Source organism: Scylla paramamosain, chromosome 16 (assembly GCF_035594125.1).
Source record: "Scylla paramamosain isolate STU-SP2022 chromosome 16, ASM3559412v1, whole genome shotgun sequence".
Lineage (NCBI taxonomy): Eukaryota > Metazoa > Arthropoda > Malacostraca > Decapoda > Portunidae > Scylla > Scylla paramamosain.
In genome coordinates, this window is record NC_087166.1 from 8,541,639 (window position 1) to 8,565,153 (window position 23,515).

The 23,515-nt window shown below is 43.8% G+C and overlaps 1 protein-coding gene across 1 annotated transcript in view; it reads left to right on the plus strand.

Annotated features, from left to right (window-relative positions):
* The window catches only part of LOC135107969 (uncharacterized), a 96,739-nt gene that overhangs the window by 10,532 nt on the left and 62,692 nt on the right, over positions 1-23,515 (plus strand). The window contains exon 2 of the mRNA XM_064018465.1: positions 19,016-20,265. Coding sequence (XP_063874535.1) covers positions 19,458-20,265 — 808 coding nt within the window. The 5' untranslated portion in view covers positions 19,016-19,457. The remainder of the gene's footprint in view (positions 1-19,015; positions 20,266-23,515) is intronic.

A 23,515-nucleotide genomic window follows, 5' to 3' on the forward strand; every position in this document is an offset into this window, starting at 1 on the left:
TGTGTTGCTACTGTATTGTTTTTAACCTTAACTTACTTAAGAACATGGAAACAGAAAATAAGGGAATTAAGAACATAGAAACAGAAAATAAGGGAAGCTGCAAGAAGTCATCAGGCCTACACGTGGCAGCCCCTGTGTGACACACATCTACCTATTTCCACATCATATCCACCCCATCCATAAATTTGTCTAATCTTCTTTTAAAGCTTCCTAATGACTCAGCACTGACAACCTGATTACTTTGTCCGTTCCATTCATGTACCACTCTATATGAAAACGAATACCTATCTCTTTCTTGAACCTAAAATTTTCAGACTTGAACTCATTATTTCTTGTTCTACCCTTACTTCTTACTTCAGCTCCCAGAGGACGCTACGGCTGTCAGCGGTAACTTGATCTCTGCAATATAGTTCGAAACTTCCTCACCTTTTCCTCCTGAGGTGATGAACAAATGAAAGGACTAAAAACCTTTTTAGCTTTTGTTTTGCTTCCGTACTGTTTATAACTTGAAACTTTATAATAAAATTTCGAAACCGCTTCACGTAATCCTCCTGAGGTGATGAACAAATCTTTTACTATGAAACCCCCAAACAATTTCAGATCGTCTTTCGGAAGTGGTCGGTGCGTCTCAAGATTAGCAAAAAAAAAAAAAAAATAAATAAATAAATAAAAATAAATAAATAAATAAATAAATAAATAAAATGAAATAAATAAAATAAAATAAACAAATAAGTAAATAAAAATATAAATGAATAAATAAAAAAATAAATAACTTGGCGATTATTTTACTATTGTATGTCTTTTAACTTGAAACTTTATAATAAAATTCTAAACCACTTCGCGTAATCTTCCGGAGATGATGAGCAAATTTTGAAAGTTGTTTACTTTACGTGGAAAGATTACGAGAAGGAATACGTAAACATAATCCTTGAGAATCCTTTGTTAGAGTAATATTTTAGCTTAATTCCCAACAATAGAACTCCGAACCGTTTCAGATCCCCTGCCGGAAGTAATCAGTTAATTATAACGTTGTCTCGTTTCTAGGAAAGATGAAGGGAGGGAACTAGTGAACATAATATTCGATAAAACTTGTCAGCAGATTATTTCGAGTTTAAGAATACTTATATTAAGACAGAACCCCAAGTAGTCTCAGATCACGTCCGGAAGTTATAATCCAATATAAAAAGATGTTTCATTCCCTAGAGAACGTGGGAAGAGGCAATAACTGAGAACTATCTGCGAAAATCTAAAATCTTATGGCGTTTCACTCCCTAGAGAAGGTGGAAAGAGGCAATAAGAGGGAACCATTTGTGAAAATATGAAATCTAAAAGGTTTTTCTTTCCCTAGAGAAGTTGGAAGGAGGAGGCAATATCTAAGAACCATCTGTGGAAATCTAAAATCTAAAAGGTGTTTCTCTAGAGAAGGTGGAAGGAGGAAGTAAGAGAGAACCATATGTGAAAATTTAAAAGGTTTAATTGCCTAGAAGAGACGAGAAGAGGAAATGAGAAAGGACCACCTGTATAAATCTAAAAGGTGTTATATTGCCTAGAAGAGACGAAAAGAACAAATGAGTGAGAACAATCTGTGAAAACCTGAAATCTAAAGTGTTTCCTGACCTGGAGAAAACTAAAAGAAAAAATGGGTGAGAACCAACTGCAAAAAATATAAAATCCTAAGGCGTTTCATTGCCTGGAGAAGTTGGAAGAACCGCTTGCATAAATCTAAGAGGTGTTATATTGCCAAGAAGAGACGCGACGAAGTAATGAGTGAGAACCCGCGAGAATCCGTTGGTAAGCAAATTATTCTTTCCCTTCTCACGGCGTTGACGGATATGAATAAGCGAGGCGCGGCGGTGCTTGGGTGACGTCACTGCCAGCCTGCGTGAGCTCCGAGAAAGGGAGAAAGAAGAAAAAAAAGTTTGGGGAAAATGTATGATTAAAAAAACGTAGCCTCGGGGACGCAGATGGACGATTAATAAATGGAGTAATGCGAGGAGCGGAGACGTGGGATGAATGAAGGAGGGAAGGAAGGAAAACTGTAAGGACTCGTGGCATTGTGGGAGTGGTGGAAGGCGAGGGAAAGGTAGATAAAGGAAATAATCAATGGCAGGAGGAAGAGGAAGAGGAGGAAGACTGATAAAAGAGAAGGTGGAAAAATAAATAATCCTGGAGAAATACACTAAAAAGAACCTCCGCTACAAAATTGAAAGACAAAACTGTACTGAGAGAGAGAGAGAGAGAGAGAGAGAGAAAGAGAGAGAGAGAGAGAGAGAGAGAGAGAGAGAGAGAGAGAGAGAGAGAGAGAGAGAGAGAGAGAGAGAGAGAGAGAGAGAGAGATACACACATACACACTAAAAATCCTAAAAAACACACACACACACACACACACACACACACACACACACACACACACACACACACACACACACACACACACACACACAAACATACTCGTTCTATGCATATGATATATATTTTTGGGAGCTGGAGTTCCGGGAAGCATCAAGTCTGGTGTAATTTTGGTCAACTTGACAGGAAAGAAAACATTTTGGACGCCGCGGAATAATTGCACGTTCGGACTAAATGAATTTTGGGAGGCTGATGTGACCTGGCGCGCCAAATAGCTTTGCATGATATATCAGCTACGGGAATATGTACTCACCCCTCCCTCCCCTTCTCCCCCCTTTCCCTTTTCCATTCCTCCCTTTTCTTTTTGCCCTCACCATTTCCTACTCTTTCCCCCCAATAAAGCTGGCAGATTTCCCTCCCCCCTTTCCCTCCTCAAAAAAAAAAAAAACATCACCCTCCCGCTTTTCCCTCCATTTCCCTTCCTTTTCCTCTCACCATTCCTACTTTTTTCCCCTCACCTCTGCTCCTTTCCTCCCAAAATATAGCGGTCAGATTTTCTTCCCTCTGTTCTCTGCTCTCCAACTATTACCCCTCCCCCCTTTTCTCTCCCTGTCTCCCCTTCCCACTCCCCTCTATTCTTTTCCTCCCAAAAATGCAGCTACCAGATTCCTTCCCCCCTGTTCCCCCTCTTTCCCTTTCCTTCTCCCTTTTACCCCTACCAATTTTTTTCCCTTTCTCTCTTTTCCTCCCCAAAATACAGCTGTCTATTTCCTCTCCCCATGTCCCTCCTCTCATAGCATCCTCTAGCTCTCACCTTCCGTCCCCTCTCCCCCTCACAACTCTCCCCTTCACAACTCTCACAAAACATTCAGCTTCCTCTCTCTCTTTCTCTCTCTTTCCTCGCCTCTCTCTCCCACCTGGACTCTTTACTTGCATCCCACACTCTCTTCCTTGCAGTCTTCTCTCCCTTTCTCTCTTACCTCCCTTTCCTCTTAATACAGATACTAAACTATTACTACTCCTTATTCTTCCTCTAGCACCTTTTATCAGAAGTACACACTCCTTGTCATCTTCTTATCATATTCTTTCTTCATCCCTCTTTCCCCCAACATACTTTTCCTAACCATACTTTCTTCCCCAGTATCTCAAAGTAACATCCCTCATCCCGTTTTCTCCCTACGGCTTCCCATTCTCTCATATCTCTACTCTCCAGAAATCCTCATCTTAAAACCTCCATTACCAGCCTCCCAGAGTCTCTTATCTCCCTTCTTCAGTATCCATGCTTTGTTTTCTTCCTATAATACCCCGTGCCCAACTCCCAGCTCGCCTAGTCTCTCTTACCCAGCATCTCTCATCCTTTCATCCTACCATACCAGCCTCCCAAGCTTCACCAGCCCTTTACCCATCCATGTACCCTTCCTCTTTTCATCTTTACAGCTCACTCACTCACGCTCTCTCCAGGTACTCGTGTCCTCCTACAGTATATCCTGCCAGGTCCTATCTCTGTCTCTATCTCTATCCCTTAGTTTAGTTTAACCCCCGCCCCTCTCTCTCTCTCTCTCTCTCTCTCTCTCTCTCTCTCTCTCTCTCTCTCTCTCTCTCTCGCTCTTTCGCCCCTCCCCCTTCACCGCCACGGGAAAGAGGAGAAGCGGGGTGGTTACTCTCACTATTTCCGAGGGTGAATTACGTGCCAGCGAGCGGAATAAAAATGCAAATCAAAGCAACAGGTTTTTTTTGTGACTGTGTGCATGAAAAGGGAGAGAGAGAGAGAGAGAGAGAGAGAGAGAGAGAGAGAGAGAGAGAGAGAGAGAGAGAGAGAGAGAGAGAGAGAGAGAGGCTTTACGAAGGGCATGGATGGGGTGTTTTATTTGCTCACCTGTTATAATTACTCTCTCTCTCTCGCTCGCTCGCTCTTGCTCTTGCTTTCTCTCTCTCTCTCTCTGCTTGTTTACTTAGTCAGCTGCAAGAGTAATGAGGCGGGAATATTGAACAAGACCTCGTGCATGAAAACCTCGAAAACAAACTCCAAATGAAAGGAACACAACAACACAACCTTCCTTTAATACTCGCCTGCTGTCATCCACACAAATACGTAGAGTCACGGTAAGTAGTTGAGCAATATACAGCACTTATTCACACTGCGCTTAGAGTTGCTATTTTCTTTTTCTGAGTGTTAGGTTCTGATTTGCTGGCTGTCTCTCTTTACGGAACTTAGTGACTGATAGATTGTTATTACAGGAGAGGGTTCTGGGGTTCGAGGGGTAATGGGAAATACAGCGGGGGGCGGGGGGAGTGTGATAGGTAGGTTGGGTGTTAGACATGAAGTTGGTTGACTTAGAACCGTGACTATACATATGATGATCTAATTTCCATCCGTCTCGTCTCATCGATATATTAAAGAGAATACGTGAATGAAAAGAAAAAAATAGAATAGATAAATTTAACTAATGAAAAATAGTGAGATAAAATTGTGAACTAAAAATAAAGTAAAAATGAATAAAAAATAAAATAAAAACGAATACCTGAAAAAAAAGGTAGACTCACACGTACACAAACACTCCTGGAAATACATACATACATACATGCACACACGAGTCTATAATCCACACAGAAATACAAACACAAAAATCACCCACACAACAACAACAACAAAAAAAGACAAAAAAGGAGGGAAAAAAAGTGAAAATGAATAACTTTGGCGAATCATGAAGAATAACCACGTGGAAGAGATGGAGTGAGAGGAGGGGTGAAAGACAGACAGGTTAGGCTACGTTAGATTAAGTGAGGTTAGGTTAAGTTAGGTTAAATTAAGTCACGAACAGCACGTCCACTAACACGATTATATTTCACTCACAAAACATGCAGTAATATAATGCAACTGTTCCTTCCATGATGAGAGAGAGAGAGAGAGAGAGAGAGAGAGAGAGAGAGAGAGAGAGAGAGAGAGAGAGAGAGAGAGAGAGAGAGGGATAAAAAAAAAAGATCCGATGCACACGCTATCATTTTGCATTCTGATTGTGTCGGGGAAAAAAAACTGCCGGTATTCTGACCTGTAATTTATGCTGCACCAATCTGACTATTGATGGTCTGAATTATTGGTGCCGAATTGGATTGTAAATGAGCCCGTTTGGTTGGGCGGCGCTGCATGCATGTAGTAATTCACCGCCAGCCATCGTCGTCCTATTATTGTTTAGCGAGTCGCCCAAGTTACAATGCAATAACTAATGTAGCTAATATAACCCATCGCCTCCCAACAAGATCCCCACTACTACTGCATTCCATGATTTAAGGACGCTGTTAAGCTGGAATTAATGCGGACGTAACTTGGGGACCAGGAATTTCACCACTGAGCCTCATGGGCGGCGACATTCACGCGGAACACCACACAGAAGAAGATATTCCCGAAGTGCGGCGCTTGAGGAATGTCCCTGAGTCAGAGGCGACGCGGTGAAATCTTCTAGCTTCCTCAATGACCTATAAGTCGTAAGGGGAGGAGGGGTGAAGGGTGGTAGGGTGGGTGGGGGTTAGGAGGGCGATGTCTGGGTAGGAAGAGTCGAGGCGGAAAATCTATAGACCTGAAAATTGTGAGGGATAAGGAAAGCGAAGGGAGCACGAGAAACACACAACTGCTCGGGGCGAGGACTGGATGTGTGCTCACTATACTGCTTCCTCCAGCCAATCGCGCCCTCCAACCCGCCTTGATTTCCCTCGAGGTGGAGTGTGAGTGGCGTGCGGCGTAGGCCAGGTGGTGCCAGCCTGTCCCTTTTCCGTCGTACACCGCCGGCCGGAGCTCCAGGGGCCCGCCACGACCTATGATGTGGCAAGTTGATGGGAGATAAAGGCGCCGCTACAGGTCCCCGGGGTTATTTGGCAGCGGGCCCACGTTTTATTTTTATGCCGCGTCCCGATGAAAAACTACATGATATCAGATGTATGGGCGCGCCACTCCCGTCTCTTCTTATGAAATAGCAAGTTTCCAGCGGTAACGAACATGGATCTTGATTAAAAAAAAGAGAAAAAGTAAAAAAAAAAAAAAAAAAAACAGCAGCCCTCACTGTCAGCTAAGCCACTCGGGACGTGAAACGCGATATGTTGAATAAACAAATACCCAGAAAGAATTGGTGTTCATCACAATGTGGCCTGGATCTGTGGGCGTCGCTCCCCTGTGTACCCCCGTACCCACCTCCGCCCTGTTCCGGCTCTCGCGGCCTGGGACACGCTACACTGCCACACCGCCACGCTGCTTCCCGTCACAGGCGAGGTAAACGACAGAATTCCTTTCCTTCGCGTGTCCTCTCACCTTTTCTCTCGTTTTCTTTGCAAATGGTAAAGAAAACAGAGTCTTTATTAAGAAATCTGACATACCACACGAGAGAGAGAGAGAGAGAGAGAGAGAGAGAGAGAGAGAGAGAGAGAGAGAGAGAGAGAGAGAGAGAGAGAGAGAGAGAGAGAGAGAGAGAATTAGGAGTCATTTGTGGCTGATGTTCAGGTTTGTTTTATATATGTGTTGTATATATTCTTCTGTACCTCCATACATACTATATTTATACTCGTAAATAATAGTGTCTAGCCAACATTTTTTTTTACCTTTATGAAACTACAATATCAAACCTAAACTGGCCACTTAACCATTTATTCAGCAGCGAGCCGCGAGTGCACGGCTGGGCCAGGAAACGCCGCCAAAGTTAGTTGAGCTAAATTATTTTCGCTCTCGCCTCAAATTATATTCATATTGAAACAAACTATACTTTTCTGCTGGATATTTAGGGAAACGTACGGAGTCGAGTTTGGCCTCTGGAGTACCGGCCGCCCTCGCCAAGAGTGTGTAATTTGCAGCCTGTGGAAAATACGATGATATAAAACAATTATTTCGAGCGGCGAGCCCACGCTGTTGTGACGACCGCGCAGCACGAGGAGCAGCAGAAACACACGCTGACACTAGTACTGGCACTGGCACTGGCACTCCTGGCTCTCTCGCACTGGGACGGCACTCCAACCCACTGAGGCGAGTTCTCTTTATTTATTAACATCCTTTGCGTGGCATCTGCCAATATTTTATGAACCTACATTTACGAATTTTTGCGAATGTACCGTGAGACTATCAACGTCAATAATGAAAAAGGGACACTGCCATTTCCAGATTTGTGCAGTTAGTTGTGTCATTGTTTGATTAATCGTTAATTTTAGAACCTAATGTAAGGATAAACTACTATAAATTAATCGTCCTACATGCCTGTATATCCACTTATCATCATTATCTTTAAATTTATCCTCTTTTAATGCATTTTGACTCTGCACCAATATCTTCACTACTGAGTCTATAGCATTAACTTATCATTGTTTGAGAAACGGTTTCTTTTAGTACTCCCTTTTAACATTTAGCTTTATTTTAACATAGTTTTTCCAGTTTCGTTCCTGTTCTTGCTCGTCTTCTTGTTCTTGCTCTTTTTCGTTCTTTTTATGCAGAAAATTTTGGTGTATTCTCCATTGCGTGTCGAGCAGCGGACGCATTATCTCCTTCCCTTCACTTCTGTCACGTCTTGTAACACACACCGAGTCAGCCACGCTTTGATTTAACACACTGCTCACTATTACTGTTATTTTACCTCCACCTCCCTCCCCCATATTGCTGTAGCCAATTATATTAATAGGACTTCCCATAATTACTGCTGGCGGAGAGGTTAGATATACGAGGAGGGACTGGCCACACATGCCTGTCATTACCACGTGTAAGTCATGCTCCATACCTGGCTAGGGAGTTAGTCAGGAGTCAGGCAGGGAGGAGAGGAGGGTGGCAAGACGTCAGGGGTAGGGAGTTAGTCAGAAGTCATGCAGGGAGGAGAGGAGGGTAGGGAGTTAAGGGTCATGCATTGAGGGTAGAGGGAGAGGAGACTTGCATTGGAGGTAGGGAGTTAGTCAAGTCATGCAGTGGAGGGTAGTCAGTCTAGTCATGCAAAGGAGGTTAGGAGTCAAAAAAGTCATGCAGAGGCAGAGGATAGCGACAGGAGTCATGCACGTTAAGAAGGATGTAGCCAGGCGTGCAAATAGAAGGGGGTGTGGAAAGACCGGATATTAGTCATTTACAAGTCAGTGCAGCGCTACGTACATACACAGCCACCACTCCTGCAGCTCCACTCTCCACATCTGGTAAACACAACTGAACATACCGGGGAAATTATGTTAACCCAATTTTTTCGTCCAGTTTGACCATGATGTATTTTCTCCCCTCATTGAAACCCGGTATTATTATGCAAAGGAAAGAAGGTCATTAATGCGAGTATGTATTACCTGATGAAATACTGTAATTAGCGGTGTGTTGATGATATCTGAGCTGGCGGGAAGAGCAGCAAATTTCGGTGATGTTGACAGCGATGAAGGAAACGGGTGATAATTGCGTTTGCGTTTAATTCACGTCGTTAACTATGATTAATGCCACGAGCAGGAACAAGAAAACAGGAAGTTGCTTTCATTCCCAGACTCGTCATCAGCTAGATAGTTACACGATTTCAAGAGCGACACAAAAATCACTTCACACACGACAAGCGAAATCCATCTCGTTGCTGCTTCCTCAGAAATAAATGGTGGATGTCGCCGGGTTTATGAGCCTGTAAAGGAGGACATTTGTAACATAAAAAGCAATACCTAAGCCTTTCCGGGTGTTACGTATGTGGTGTGCTAAAGCTGTTGGGTTGCTGGAGTGAGTCACGTTAGAGGCAGGAGGTTCAAGGTTCAAGGTTGCTTTACACGCAAGGATTATGATGTTTTATAAGAGGCAGAAGGTGTATAATAAACAGAGAGAGAGAGAGAGAGAGAGAGAGAGAGAGAGAGAGAGAGAGAGAGAGAGAGAGAGAGAGAGAGTGTGTGTGTGTGAGTGAGATGGTGGTAGTGAGGGACAGAATAAGAGAGTGAGAAAAAAGAAATGGCAGAAGATTGGTGTTTTTTATCGAAGTGGGTGCATCAGACAGCTAGGTCAGGTTTGTCTCAAAGGAGTGGAGGGAGTGGCGGCTTCTACTAAAATATGACTGAAGTTAATGACACAGAGTCTGGCGGTGAAGGAGGAAGGAAGGAAAAGGAAAGGAAAGGAGAGGAAAGGAAGGCTAGAATTGCACTGAGAGGCTTTAAGTACCGGACGGGGGGTAAAAGAAATGCTGTGTATATAAAAATAGAAGAGGAGTGAAGGAAAGTCATAGAAGCGATGCAAGGTTCCCAATATTGACGCATCGATAAGAAGTAACGGGGATGAAAATGGTCGTGATCCAAGAGAAAATGGGAGGCTGTTGAGGAGCAGTTAAAGGGGTAATTGCAAGAGAAAACAGAGAGGGAGGTAGGTGGGTGGACTTTAAGACTAAGAAAGCAAGCAAAAAAACTGGTGAAAAAATGTGTATGAGAGAGAGAGAGAGAGAGAGAGAGAGAGAGAGAGAGAGAGAGAGAGAGAGAGAGAGAGAGAGAGAGAGAGAGAGAGCAAATCGTACCTAGAAAAAGTAAATATCGTACATTTATAAAAGTAAATGTGAACTTCATGTGCGAATCCCAAAGAAAAAAAAAGTAAAAAAAAAAAAAAGCAGAAATTCAGAATCGGAGAGGGAGGGGAGAACACACACACACACACACACACACACACACACACACACACACACACACACACACACACACACACACACACACACACACACACACACACACACACACACACACACACACACACACACACACACTAAAAATGACGGATTACAACAGCACCAACAATACACGGGCATCATAAAGCAAGGATAAAGCGAGGCATAGAGACTGCAAAGCCCGCAAACTCACGAAGAAAATAAATACATAGCAAAAGAGACAAGGGCGAGGAATAAAAGATGTACACTGAAGACTTTTTATTCAAGCTTTTATTCATGATTTTCGTTTGTGGCGCAGATGAGAGAGAGAGAGAGAGAGAGAGAGAGAGAGAGAGAGAGAGAGATACAAGGAGGCAGGATGCAGACGCCGGATGCTGCTGTAGAGAAGAGAGGGGAAGTCTAGGCGGGAGAAAAAAATGCATGTATGGGCGGAGGGGAAACATAAGGGAAGCTGCGTGGTTGAGATGCCACACACAACTCTTGCCTCCCCAATAAATCCTCTTCACTCTCAATTAAGTTGGAGTGATGGCGGCGGCGAACGCTTACTGGGGGGGAAAAGTGCCGGAGACTCGCATGTGTGGCGTGTTAAGTGGCTTCCCTCCTCCGCTGGTAAGATTTAAAGCAAACAGGACACGGGTTGCGATTTCCTAAAGGTTAAATGAGGGAGATTAAGTGCCTTCTGTAATAGGATCGGATGCTGGACGTGTGTCTCCTTTAGACTGAGATTTAATGGCTCTACAAGACGATCTGATGATGGTGCGTGAGATTTGGTGGGTTCTGCTGGAGGATCTAATGCTGGTGTGTAGGACTTTATGGATTCTGTAGTACGATTTGATGCCATACGTATCTCTCATTTAGGTAATGATTAAGCAGTTCTAAAGTAGGATCTGATGATTGTACGTGAGATTAAATGGGTTCTACACTAGGATCTAATGCTGATACGTAGGATTATATGCTTTATACAGTAAGGTCTGATGCTATACGTATCTACACTGAGATCAAACTCCTCTAGTAGGACCTACATAATGGTTATATTTGTGATTAATTTAAGATTTGATGCTCTTATATGCATCTCGCATCTATCACGTAAGATTAAACACATTTTGCAGTAGATTCTGATTCTAAAACACGTTTTGCAGTAGGATGTCATGCTCTTTTTTAACTTTTTTTTTTTTTTTATCATCTACACTTTGACATTACTCGCGTTGCTAATCTGAGGGAGGATGTGATGCTACGTATTATTTCAACATCCAAATGTTGTCACCTGCTGCTGACAGGATGATTATACACAAAGGTTACACTCACCTGCACTCACCTTCTGGTATTTGATGGGAGGGGAAAGGTGAGGCGTCAAAGTGAGGTGTTCAGATGAGGTGAGGTGATGCGTTCAGGTGAAGTGAGGTGAGGTAAATCGTCTAGCGGGCAGGTGTTAATGTAGGACATCATTCTTCCATGTCATTTACATTTCATAGCGGGTTTTACCTGTTTATCTCATTAATCCCTAAGCCTACCTGTGTAACCTGTGTAAGCCTTCAATCTGGGCACGCGTGTAAACTGATCAGGCACAAGCAGCAGGCAGATTATTCCTTGTAACGTTTTCATGTGGTAGTTTTCCATGATTTTGATTTTTCATTAAACATTTTTTTATGCTTTGAGGTGTGATCCGAAGCTTTTCATTAGACTTTAGGTTTTCATTTGACAATTCTCATATATATTTAACTATGAACCAAGATTTTTTATGAGATTTGAGATTTTTCATTGTACATTTCTTATTTATTTAATTGTGAACTGAGGTTTCTCACTATTTTAAGTTCTTTATTAGACAATTTTTGTATTTCAATTATGAACTGAGATTCTTCACAAGTCTTTAGATTTTTCATTAGAAATAAATAGATATAGACAGATGGACAAGAAAGAACAGCAGGCTCTAAATAAAAAGTTAATAGATAAAAGTAAAGTAGAAAACGAATAGATAAGTAGGAAATAAGATAATTGCTGACTCTGAAATAAAAAGAAACCTAAGAAAAATAAAACAAACAAACAAAAAAGATAAAATAATAAACAAATACACCATTTAAAGATAACGAGCTCAGGAATATATATATAAAAAGCTAGAATGACCACATCCACATTCTGGAAACGCGAGGCGGCGGCGCAATCAAGCATAATCACGAGTGCCTAAGAACGACCTAATCACCTCCATGAGTGCCGTCCCGTGACCAGCCACTACACACTCTTAAGGGCCCTGCAGCACTCCCTGGGGCCCGCTGCGCTCGCTTCCCGGGGTTCCAGAGACATATATTCCATCACTAGAATTATAAAAACATCCTTGGAAACCCGTATAACTGAAACTACAGCCTGTTAAAAAGTAGTTGGGAGGTGAAGTGTAACGTTTTCAGAGATTAGTCGTGTTATGAAAGCTGATTATCCCACTGTTGACGCAGAAACCTTGCTAAACCATCACAAGAATCCTTAAAACACCCTTGGGAACACGTACAACTCAAACTACACCTTGTTGAAATGTAAGGGATGAGACGACGAAGTGCTTTAGAATACGGACCACTGTGTTATAGAGTCCTAAGAGGCTTTGCGCAATGGGGGAGGTTTTAAGGATACGGTAGTGACGGTAATGGGGGCGTTAATGGGGGTGATGGTGACGGCAACAGCGTGTGGCGTAACGTAATGAGCGTCGTAATGGGTTAATGTTCGCGTTATTTACGGACTTCTCCCATAACGGCGCGTTGGAAATGGGCTTGTTTTATCGCATTGGTGCCTCGTGATGGTTCGTGACGGTTCGAGTCCACGGGGTCATGCGAGGTCACTGGTCAATTAATCGGTGTTTTTATTTTATTACTCGCCTTTTGCTTCTTGTTGATATTTTATTGTTTTTTTTTCATGTTACATTTTTTATTTCTTCATTTTTTTATTTATTTATTTTTTCATTGTGTGTGTCGCTTACGTGTAGCTCTTGTTTATATTTGATTCCTGTTACTTTTTCATCCAATTTCATTCCAATATCACTTTGCATTCAGTTCTACTCCGTTTCCAAGGATTTTAGTTTGTTTCTCGTTGTTTGTTGAATGGCAGTACGTTGGTAATGCGGGTTTGTTATGGCAATAATGGTTGCTTTGATTTTTATTGACTGATAGACATAGATAGACAGATAAGTAGGTAAATAGACAGATAGATAGATGGATAAATATATAGAGAGAGTTAAACACATAAATAGATTAATAAACAGACACCCAGTCAGACAGATAAATAGATAGACTGTTTAACAAATAATAAAGTTGATAATTAAACAAACAAAAAAAAAAAAAAAAAAAGATAGATACTTCGTTAATTTCCAAGGTAATCACTGATATATTTTTCTTCCATAGTGTATGTCGTAACAACGTAATTCTGAAGTAACAGTTGCTGATGTTATTGCAACGTTGATTATCATGGTCATTTTAACTTTAATACTCGTAATTTAATATCATCACCATTACTCGCATTATTATTTATTATCTAGTCTTCATCTTTTTAACGGTATTCTAGTCTATTTTTTCATACAGTGTTGATTATGACTTAATGGTAGAATGGTTTTAGTCAATGTGCGTTAATAACACGGTGATTAGTACTTTCACTGGATCACTAGATAGGTAATAGGTAGATAGGCAGATAGGTAAATAGGCAGATGGTTAGGTGGATAGATAGATAGGTACTTAGGTAGGTAGGTAGACAAATAGGTAGATACGTATATCAATAGATAGATAGATGGATAAATAGATCATTGGATAGATGGATAGACGCCGATAAGCAGAGACAGACAGATAGACAAATAGATAGAGTTAGGTAGGTAGGTAACAAGTCGGATTGGTACGTATGTAGAAAGATGAGTAGGTAGATAGATGAATGGGTAGATAAGTAGATAAAAATAGATACATAGATAAAATAAGAAGACATAGATAAAATAAGAAGACAGATAAGTAGGAAGATAGGCAGACAGACTGACACACACACACACACACACACACACACACACATAATTCACCCATCACAAGTATACCTACCTTTTTTTCTCTCTCTCTCTCTCTGTCTCTCCCATGATTTGTGGTGCGATGGTGCATTGATGGAGCGACGGTTGGTGATGTGAGTTAATGTTAGTGTGAGATATTACGATTCATTGCTGTTCGATTCCCGGTGATGTGATCAGATTAGTTAATTGCGTCCATTGGTGAAGCAGCGGCAGCGGCGGTGGTGGTGGTGGTGGTGGTGATCGAGGGAAGATACGAGGCAGGCAGTGTGTGATAGGGGCGGATCGAAACAGACACGAGTGAGTGAATGAGCGTACTTGGCTAGTGTGATATAAAGGAGCGACAGAATACGAAGGAGAGGTCAAAAAGGGAAGGTGGGAGGAAAAGAATATATACGAAAGGGAGAGGTAATATAAAAGGAAATGTAAGAAAGAAGAGAGAGGAAGAATATGAAGAATATGTAAAAATAAAGGAGAGGAAAAGAATAGGAAGAAAAAGAAGGAAGGGAAAGGATATGAAGGAGGTGTAAAAAAGACGTAAGAGGGGAGGGAAAGAATATGAAGGAAATGTAAAATAAAAGGAAGGGAAACAAGATGAAGGAAATAAAAAAAGAAAACAAAATATGAAAGGAAGGTAAAAAAATGACAAAGAATATAACTGAAATGTTCAGTAAACGAGAATGAAATGATATAAAGGAAATGTAAGAAAAGAGGGTGAGAGAAAGAATATAAAGAATTTCAATATAAACTTGGTAATAAGTATGAACAGATATGTAACAGATGAAATAAATTAAAACATGACAGATTTATAACTACGTGTAAATGTAATGTTTGATTAGAAAATGTAAATATTTGAATAATGAAATGCAAAAAAAAGTTGGAGGGGAAAGAATATGAAAGGAAATTTAATAAGAACATGATAATAAGTGCAAATAAAGATGGTATAAATTAAAACAGATGGTTGGCAAATGATGGATGTGAATAAAAGATTTGATATGAAAAAAGATAGAGAAAATGATGGAAATATGATAAGAATATTAAAGGAAATTATAATAAAAGTATGTGAAAGAAATAGCATGATGATAAGAATAAGATTGAAAAAAAAAAAACATAAGAATATGAAAAAAAAAAAAAAATAGAAATATGATGATGAAAAATACGACAGAAAAATGAAAAAAAAAATCATAGCAATAAAAGGCGTGATGAAAAGATGTGACGAATAATATGCTGAAAATAAGACACAATATAACATGAAAAGAAGAAGAAACATGAAAGAGAATAAGACAAAATTATACGAGTGCATATTATAAAAGGTCATAACCAGATCAGTACATTAGATAATAATAATGAGAAAGATCAACTAATAAAAAAGGCCATTATGATAAAAGATGCAATGAAATTAAACAAAAGGATTAAACTGCAATTATAACACACACACACACACACACACACACAGAGAGAGAGAGAGAGAGAGAGAGAGAGAGAGAGAGAGAGAGAGAGAGAGAGAGAGAGAGAGAGAGAGAGAGAGAGAGAGAGAGAGAGAGAGAATAACAGTTGCGAAAGGAAATAAACAGTGAAAGATAAAAAGCGAGCAAAGAGTAACAGGGAATGATAAGTGAATAGAGGTAAGCACAGGAAGAGAGGAATAAAGAAAAGAAGAAAACTGTGAAAGGAGACGAAAGAAGAGATGAAAGAGAAGACTGGAAAGAAGAGTAGGAACGAAAGTGAATAATTGAAAAAAAAAGAAGAAGAAGAAGAAGAAAAAGGAAAGCGAAGAGAAAACAGTGAAAGAGGAGGAGGAGGAGGAGGAGGAGGAGGAAGACGAAGACAACATGCACGGAGGACAGGACTATGAAGGATACAGGATAATCCCAATACGTAAAAATAGCGAATCCTGATTGGGTGTCAAGTGAAGGAGAAACGCTTGGTGATTGGTTAGCAGCGGGAGAGAGGAGGAAGAGGAGGAAGAGGAAGAGAAGCAGGAGGAATTAAGAATCATAAAAGAAATAGGATAGGAAAACGAGTACTTGAGAAGATGAGGATGAGAGAGAGAGAGAGAGAGAGAGAGAGAGAGAGAGAGAGAGAGAGAGAGAGAGAGAGAGAGAGAGAGAGAGAGAGAGAGAGAGAGATAATGAGGTCCGCAGTGGTATTAACGCAGCGAAAACAATATGGTAACGAGGACCGTGAGAAAGGACTCGGAAGGGAAAAAAAAGGTGGAAATGGAGCAACAGGGAAAGGCGAACAGTGAAAGGATCCGTTGGCACTGAAAGGTTTGGTCTGTCACGTGTGTGTGTGTGTGTGTGTGTGTGTGTGTTTCTACTTTTTTACTTCCAAAATCCGGTACTCTTTGTGTTGCTTTCCCTGAGTGTCTTTTTTGTATGTATGTGCGTGTGAGTGGGCTTATGAAAGTACGTGTAGCTGCGTGCGTGTGTGCGTGCGTGCGTGTGTGGACCTGTGCATGTGTACGTGTGCATATAGTCTCATTTTATTTTTTCATGTACGTGTGTGTGTGTGTGTGTGTGTGTGTGTGTGTGTGTGTCTGTGTGTGCGTGTACATGGCGGAAGTATCAGTGGTGTCCTCGTGTACATAGGAATTTGTGTACACGGGAAAGTGGAAATGGTGGAGGCGGGAGGTGGAGAGAGAGAGAGAGGGGTGTGGCTGGAATGGTGGAGGTGAGGGGAGAGAGGGGAGAGTGGTTGCAATGGTGAAAGTGAGAGGAAGAGATCGTGAAATGTTGTTGTAGTGGAAGTGAGGGGGAGAGGAGTGACTAGAGTGGAGGTGAAGGTAATAGGTGTGAGTAAGGACGAGTGACAGGAATGGCTGAGAGGAAGACATGAGGAAAAGGTGTGAGAGAAAAGAGGGTGAGAGAAAGGAAACAAGTTGAGACGTGTAAGGGAGAGGGAGAGAACTGAGAGAGAAAAAAAAAAGTGAGGGGGAGGAATGAGGGAAAACGCTGAGGATGGGAGATAGACATGAGGAAGAATAAAAAAGGAGTGATGGCGAGACATAAAGAAAAGGAGGGAGAGAGGGGAAAAAGTGAAGAAAAAGAAGCAAAGGGCGAAACTTAAGATAAAAGGCTAAGGGGAAGGGAGAGAAATGAGAAGAGGACTTAGAGAGAGGCGGAAGAGAGGGTTGGGAGGGAGGCGTGCGTTAGTCTGACATGAGGAAGAACCTGCTATTCGCTCTTAACTGCAAGGGAAGAGCCAATATTCTAAGGCAAAATGCTGGGAAGGGACGGGGCGCGCCGGGCATTACCGCTGTAGGGGAGGGAGCAGCAAATGGAACAAGAGGACGACCTGGGGAGTGCAGCAAGTTAAGAACACATCACATTGGAGTTTTCGTGCATTTAGATTTTCGTGGTGACATCCCTAGTTAAATTTTATCCTCCCTGCCCTTTCCTCCTGTTCTCCTACCTTCCCTCCCTTCCTGTCTCTCTTCCTTCCCTCCCTCCCTCCTTTAGTTATATTTTACTCTTCCTTCTCCCTATCCCTTTTCTACTCTCCTTCCTTTCCTTCCTTCCTTCTTATTTCCCTTACATTCTAGTCTCTTTCCTTCCTTCCTTCCCTCCATTCTCTCTCTCTTATTCCCTTTCCTTCCTTCTCTTCCTCCTATTCGCCTTTCCTCCCTTCCTTCCCATCCTTTCCCTCCCTCCTATTCCTCTTCCTTTCCTCATCCCCTCCCTTCTGTTCCCCTTCCTTTCCTCTTTCCTTCCCTCCTATTCCCCTTCCTTTCCTCCCTTCCTTCTTATCCTTTTCCCTTTCCTTCCCTTCTCTCCTTCCCTCCCGTTCCATCTTGTCTCTTCACTAAAAACCACATCACGTAAGGTTTTCGTGTAGTACGTTTATCAATATCCTGCTATTTATCACTTGTGCATACACGTTGGAAATAAAATAATGTGTGTGCGTAATAGAAGCTGTAAATCTTGAGCAGCTGGCGTCCGTGGAATGTTTAAAGAAAGCATTTTTGAACATGAAAACTCGTCCGGTGCTGAGTTTTATAAATATTTTGTTGCACTGTCTCTCTCTGTGTGTGCGTGTTGAAGTAACGAGGGGGAGGAGGCAGGAGAGGGGAGAGAGAAGGGAGAAAAGAGGAGAGGGGATATGCGAGGGGGTCTGGCTGTGGAGGAATGGGGGAGGACAGAGAGGAGAGAGGAGAATGGGTATACGAGAGGGAGTCTGGCTATGCAGGGTAAAAATTTGGTTGTAATTGAGGATAGGGTTGCGTTCAAGGAAGTCCGGATGAATATAGTGAGGGTGCACTCTTGGATTTCAATTAAATGTTCAAGGAAGGGAAAAGAATGAGTGAAATAAACGGAGTTATTTTGTGGGGGGAAAAACAACAACATTGGTTCGTCTCAGGTGACTTTTTTCCCTCATGTAACTCTAATTAAATTCTCGGTGTGTCTCCTTTTCTTTGATGTTTTTTTTTCTTACGTTCACTCTCTTCTCTCATTTTCTTTGCAGTTCTCTCATACCCGCGTCTTTTTTCTCCTCTGGCCCCTTTTTCTTTCTTTGTCTTTTTTCACAGCTGGCCGGGCGTGTTAATGGACGCGGTGACTGAAAATGGAATCAGTTATTGGGAAAAATGCGTCGCTTCCAGTTGGGATGATGGAAAGAGTGTTGTTAGTGGCAAATGTGGTGTTTGTGTGGGCAGCGGCGGTGTGATGGTGACAAGGCAATGCACGGCTGTTGGTATGGTAATGCAGCTAATGGCAATAAATAGAATATATAGAAATTTACCGAAGCGAACACCGAAGCGCGATGGAAGCGACAGCGGGGAAAAAAAAAGTAGAGCACAGCGAAGTTGATTGTACTGAAATGATGAGGAATGTTGCGCGCCGGGACATTATTCCATTATTTGCATGATGATCTGTGTTGGTGTTTTCTGACGGCGCTGCGTCACACTGAGTCATTGAAGGGAGTGATTAGCGTGTGATGAGACTCGCTGCTCGTTGTGAATGTTATTTTACAGAAATAAAAGATAATTGCCAGCCACTGTGCTCGTGTGACCTGTTTCTGTGTTTACTTGCAGGTTGCTGACCAGGAACAGACCAGATAGGACCAGGAGACCTGCTTCCTCCTCCTCTCCCTCCGCAGCAGCTCCATGAAGCAGCATCTGGACCCGTGACACTTTTGAGGCCTCGCCTTTGAGATTCAGATGTGACGTCTCTGAAATTTTCTCTGTCCGCCTCTTTTGCGAACTGTCTGAGGGTTGGAATCCTCGTCATCTTTCGACTTTTCCTGGGCGGGTTCTTTACGGACTCCCCTGTAGACGAGTGGAAATCCTCGGCGTTACCTCAAAATTCGGCGAGGGTTTGGCGCTACACCAGTCCGCTGCGTGTCGATCACAATCTTGCCTCGCACCCAAGTCGAAGTGATCACTGCCTCGGCCTCTCCCTCTCCTGCCTCAGCCGCCGCCTTCATTGCGTCATCCGCTGGGTCCTCGCAGGATCAATAGTGTTACCGCTGTCACCATGTCGCCCTCCACGTCAGGGATCGGAGTGTCGTTGGGGACTGAGGACTTTGATGTAGGTGTGGGTGGCCGCCATGGACCAAGGGACCAACGGGGTGCGTGGCTCGAGGCGGCCGTCTGCTGCGAGGGCGTGGGAGGCGAGGGGCGCTGGGCGGCCAGCAGGATGACTGTCAGAGAGAGAGGCGGAGACTTTGACGTAAATATGGTGCCAAATGATTCAGCAAAACCAAAATTCTTTTCGCAACGTGACTGCCAGCTAACACACGGATTTCATAGTGAGCCTGTGGACGCAGCGAGCACTGCAGGTGGTGGCGGCGCTGGGATGACTGGCGGCGGCCTTGCAGGCGAGTGTCTGGGCCACGCGGAGTGTAGGAATGGCTCGGCAGACCCACAGATCAACATTTCAGCCGCAGCCACACAGGAACTCCCTTCCTCATGGCATGTGAAGACCCTCATCACTCAGGGCCTAGTGGCGCCATCAGTGGCTTCCAAGGACGACCCAAAGCCCATCGTATCTCGAACTGAACAAGATCAAAGGACAAGGTCAACTGTCGCAATGTCCCTGACTCGCCTGGGGCTCCCCGAGCCGCCCTCCGCCGGCCGCGCTAAGGCTCAGGTTTGCAAGACTTTTTCTGGAAACGTGGCGGCGAATCCCTTGCTTGGCATCTTTGGCACTACAACTCCAGGACGCTCGCCTCCCCCCGCTGGCCGCCTGACGTCGGCGGCGGCGGCGGCAGCCAGGACGCCCCCACGCCCCTGGGAGGTGCGGGTGCTGCTGCTGGCTCTGCTTCTCGCCGCCTCGGTCAACGGTAAGTCTTCAATCACTCACACCAACGTTTTGACATTCACTTTTCCTTTATTTTTTTCCTTTACGTTTTCCTTTGCGTTATTGATGTTTCTCATGGAGACAGTTTTATATACTCCCTATATTTTTTTATTTCTTTCCCCCACTCTGTCGATGTCTGAGAAAAAGACACATAAAAAAGAAAAGAAAAAAGTGAATGTATCGTACATTTATTGAGACGACCAGGCCTTTCGTAACGCTGACTCGCTGGGTTGCGGGCGCCCAGCATTTCGTTCAACCATTCACCGGGAGATTTCTTACGATACTAATCCTGAATCAGCATTCCTAAGGTCGCCCTGTTACGGTCTGGGGGAAAAGCACACAGGAAAAGGAAGGAACGAAATACGCAGGGCTTAACGAGAGACCGATTTCAAGGATAGGGAGGTAGATCAGTCCTCGGTCATTTGCATCTACAAGAAAGAGAAAAAATATTGAAGATTCTCTACCGCCCTCCTCTTTGAGCGATGCAGACGTAACTCGTAACAGATTTAACGTCTAGTGTCGTCCCTGCAGGAGATAAAAAAAACTTAATCTCACACCGCGTACACCTATTAAACTTCGTGAAATTTCGTGTAAAGTTTAAATACTTGTGTGACTAAAGAAAGAGTAGAGGAAACCGCCATCAGAGTTTAGTTAAGAGAGTAAGGGCGTTAGGGAGCGAGAGGGAAAGAGAAGAGGGAAAGGGAGAAAGAAATATAAGACTAATAGGAGGCTGGGGTGTGAGAGAGGGCGTGGAGAAAAAGAAATAGAGGGAGAGAGAGAGAGAGAGAGAAGGGAGGCGGGGGTGGAGAAGCAAACCGCGGAGCAAGATTGATGGAGAGTGAACAGGGTGGCGTGGCGAGGCGGTCTACGTATCGACTCCATATATCTTAGGGTGATGGGACGCGGGTGGCTTGACTGTTGGGGGAAGGGAGAGGGGAGGCCACCCGCTGCTCAGCTTAAACGGAAAACATCGACCGCTTTCACCAATCACTGGAAACAACAGCAAAATACTCGACGATTCGGAGACAGAGAAAAGAAAAAGGAACGACACCTTCATATAACTGAGGAAAGGGAGTGTAACTTTGATTTATATGGAAGCCCTGTGTGTGTGTGTGTGTGTGGGTGGGTGGGTGTGGGTGGGTGGGTGGGTGGGTGTGGGTTGGTGGGTGTTGTATTTGTCTTGTCTTTGTCTCTCTTCTCTTCACTTTGTGCCAGCATTGGTAAAACATAAATCGTGCCACGGGAGAGCTGGAGTAAGAGTAGGACGTGTGGCGCCTTACATTATTAAGTGACGCTTGGTACTTTCTTCCTTCATTCTCTTTCCTTCCGTCACAATACTCGAGCCTCCTTGGAGAGAGAGAGAGAGAGAGAGAGAGAGAGAGTCGCGTGAAAATATGTGAAATAATTTTTAGAGGCATGACTCAAATTGTTCTCATTCCCCGCCGCAGGGAGGGCGAGAGCTGGGAGCTTAATTGGTTGGTCATTAAAAAAGAAGAACTATTAGCGTGTGAAAAAGATGGCAGTGAAGGTTATTTCTGTGAGGTATTGTACGTAGGCACTCCCTCTCTCCCTCCTTTTCCTTTCCTCCCCTCCCTTCTCTTCTCTTTAATTTTTCTTCTCACCTTCATGCTTCTCGTCCTCCTCTTCCCCCTCACTCCTTTGGTCATTAAGTATATTGAATCAGGATTTACCACCACCACCACCACAGCAGTACCGCCACCACCACAGGCACCATCATCGTAAACCCACACCTTGCTATCACCATTATCACCATCAGTACAGTCACTTCACCAGAATCATTACCGCAACAGTAAACGCCACGACGCCACAATCAGTACTGACATTACTACAATGAACACGACGACCACCCTCGCCACTATTGCTTCCATCCACCCCGCCATTAACACCACAACCACCACTATTACGCTACTATCACCCGAACCAATGCTTTCTTCCTTATCTTAAGTATCAACTCTCGCCCCCCGCCCTGTCCTGACCAGCGACGATTGCCTGCCGCGACCCAGTAAAGTTTCAAGCGTGTTCCAGTGAGAGAGTTAGTCACGAGGAGGTTCGTTCGAGGGATCCAGCCCCCTTTGTTCTTGCTGGAGGCGCCTGCTGGGGTGGTAGCGAAAGAGAGAGAGGATCCAGAGGAGATTGTAAGGAAAGGGAAATAACTGTCGCGTACCTGCAAGTTTGTGGTGAATTAAAGGGAAACTAAGCCAAGCCAAGTCTTCCTGTCGTATTTTTCACCGATGAACTTTTGCTGCCTGCTTGTGAGGCGTGAAAATTCCCCGCACAGATTCCGCCGCGTTGTAATGACCGCCAAATGTGATGTGCAGTATCGTGCGTGCGTTCGTTCAGGAGGGGTGAAAAACCAGGTACCTGGGACATAAAAGTGCATTACTCTAATTTACTCTTTTTTCCTCCTCGGCCTGACACACGCGTCGCGCCGAAAGAGTCAGGGACGGGGCCGCGTCGCCTCCTGATTGGTAGACAGCTGGGAAACATTTATTCTACTCTCGTCCGGCGTCGTACTGTAATCGAAACTGTTTATCGTGAAGGCTTAAAATAATGTGACGGTAGTACGAGGCTGCGTGACCTTGGATAGGGAAGGCAGTGACCCCGAGTGCCCTCGCCAGCAAATAACACGGACGTGCGCCCAACAGGGTCCTAGTTTACGAGCCGTCACCGGGGACGCGGCCGAGGAAAAATGGTTCGGTGCCACCTCGTCGTGTGGAATATATTTGGGCGCTCTGCGGGACGTTCTTGTTAATTGTACAATAAAGTGCTGAACCGCTGTTAGACTGCGGTATCGCGGTCCTGAAGAGGCTCTGAATTTCGGAGCTTAAGGGACGAGGTCGAATGTTACTGCCTAATTAGCCTTGGCCAAACTGCTTCTAAGCAAACAAGAGAATTCTGGGAGGCCACCGACAAGTAATATACGTCACCTCGGCCCACTGAGCTCAGTGCCTCGCCGACGCTCTCACTCCCCCCATTACAGCGCCAGGCCCTCCATCACGCGCGACAGGAGTTCTCCCCAAAGGGCGCCTCGTGCCAGGTAGAATATACAACACGGCCCTGCTCGGTTCAGATTCGCAATACAGGTTTGATTTAATGTCTCATCTAAATGTACAAGTTAATGATTTTCCGTCGACAGTTACACTTCCTACGCCTCGCCAGCAAGGGCGGTGATGGGCTCTGTCTGGCAGGGGCGCCGCGCCGACACGGTGGGA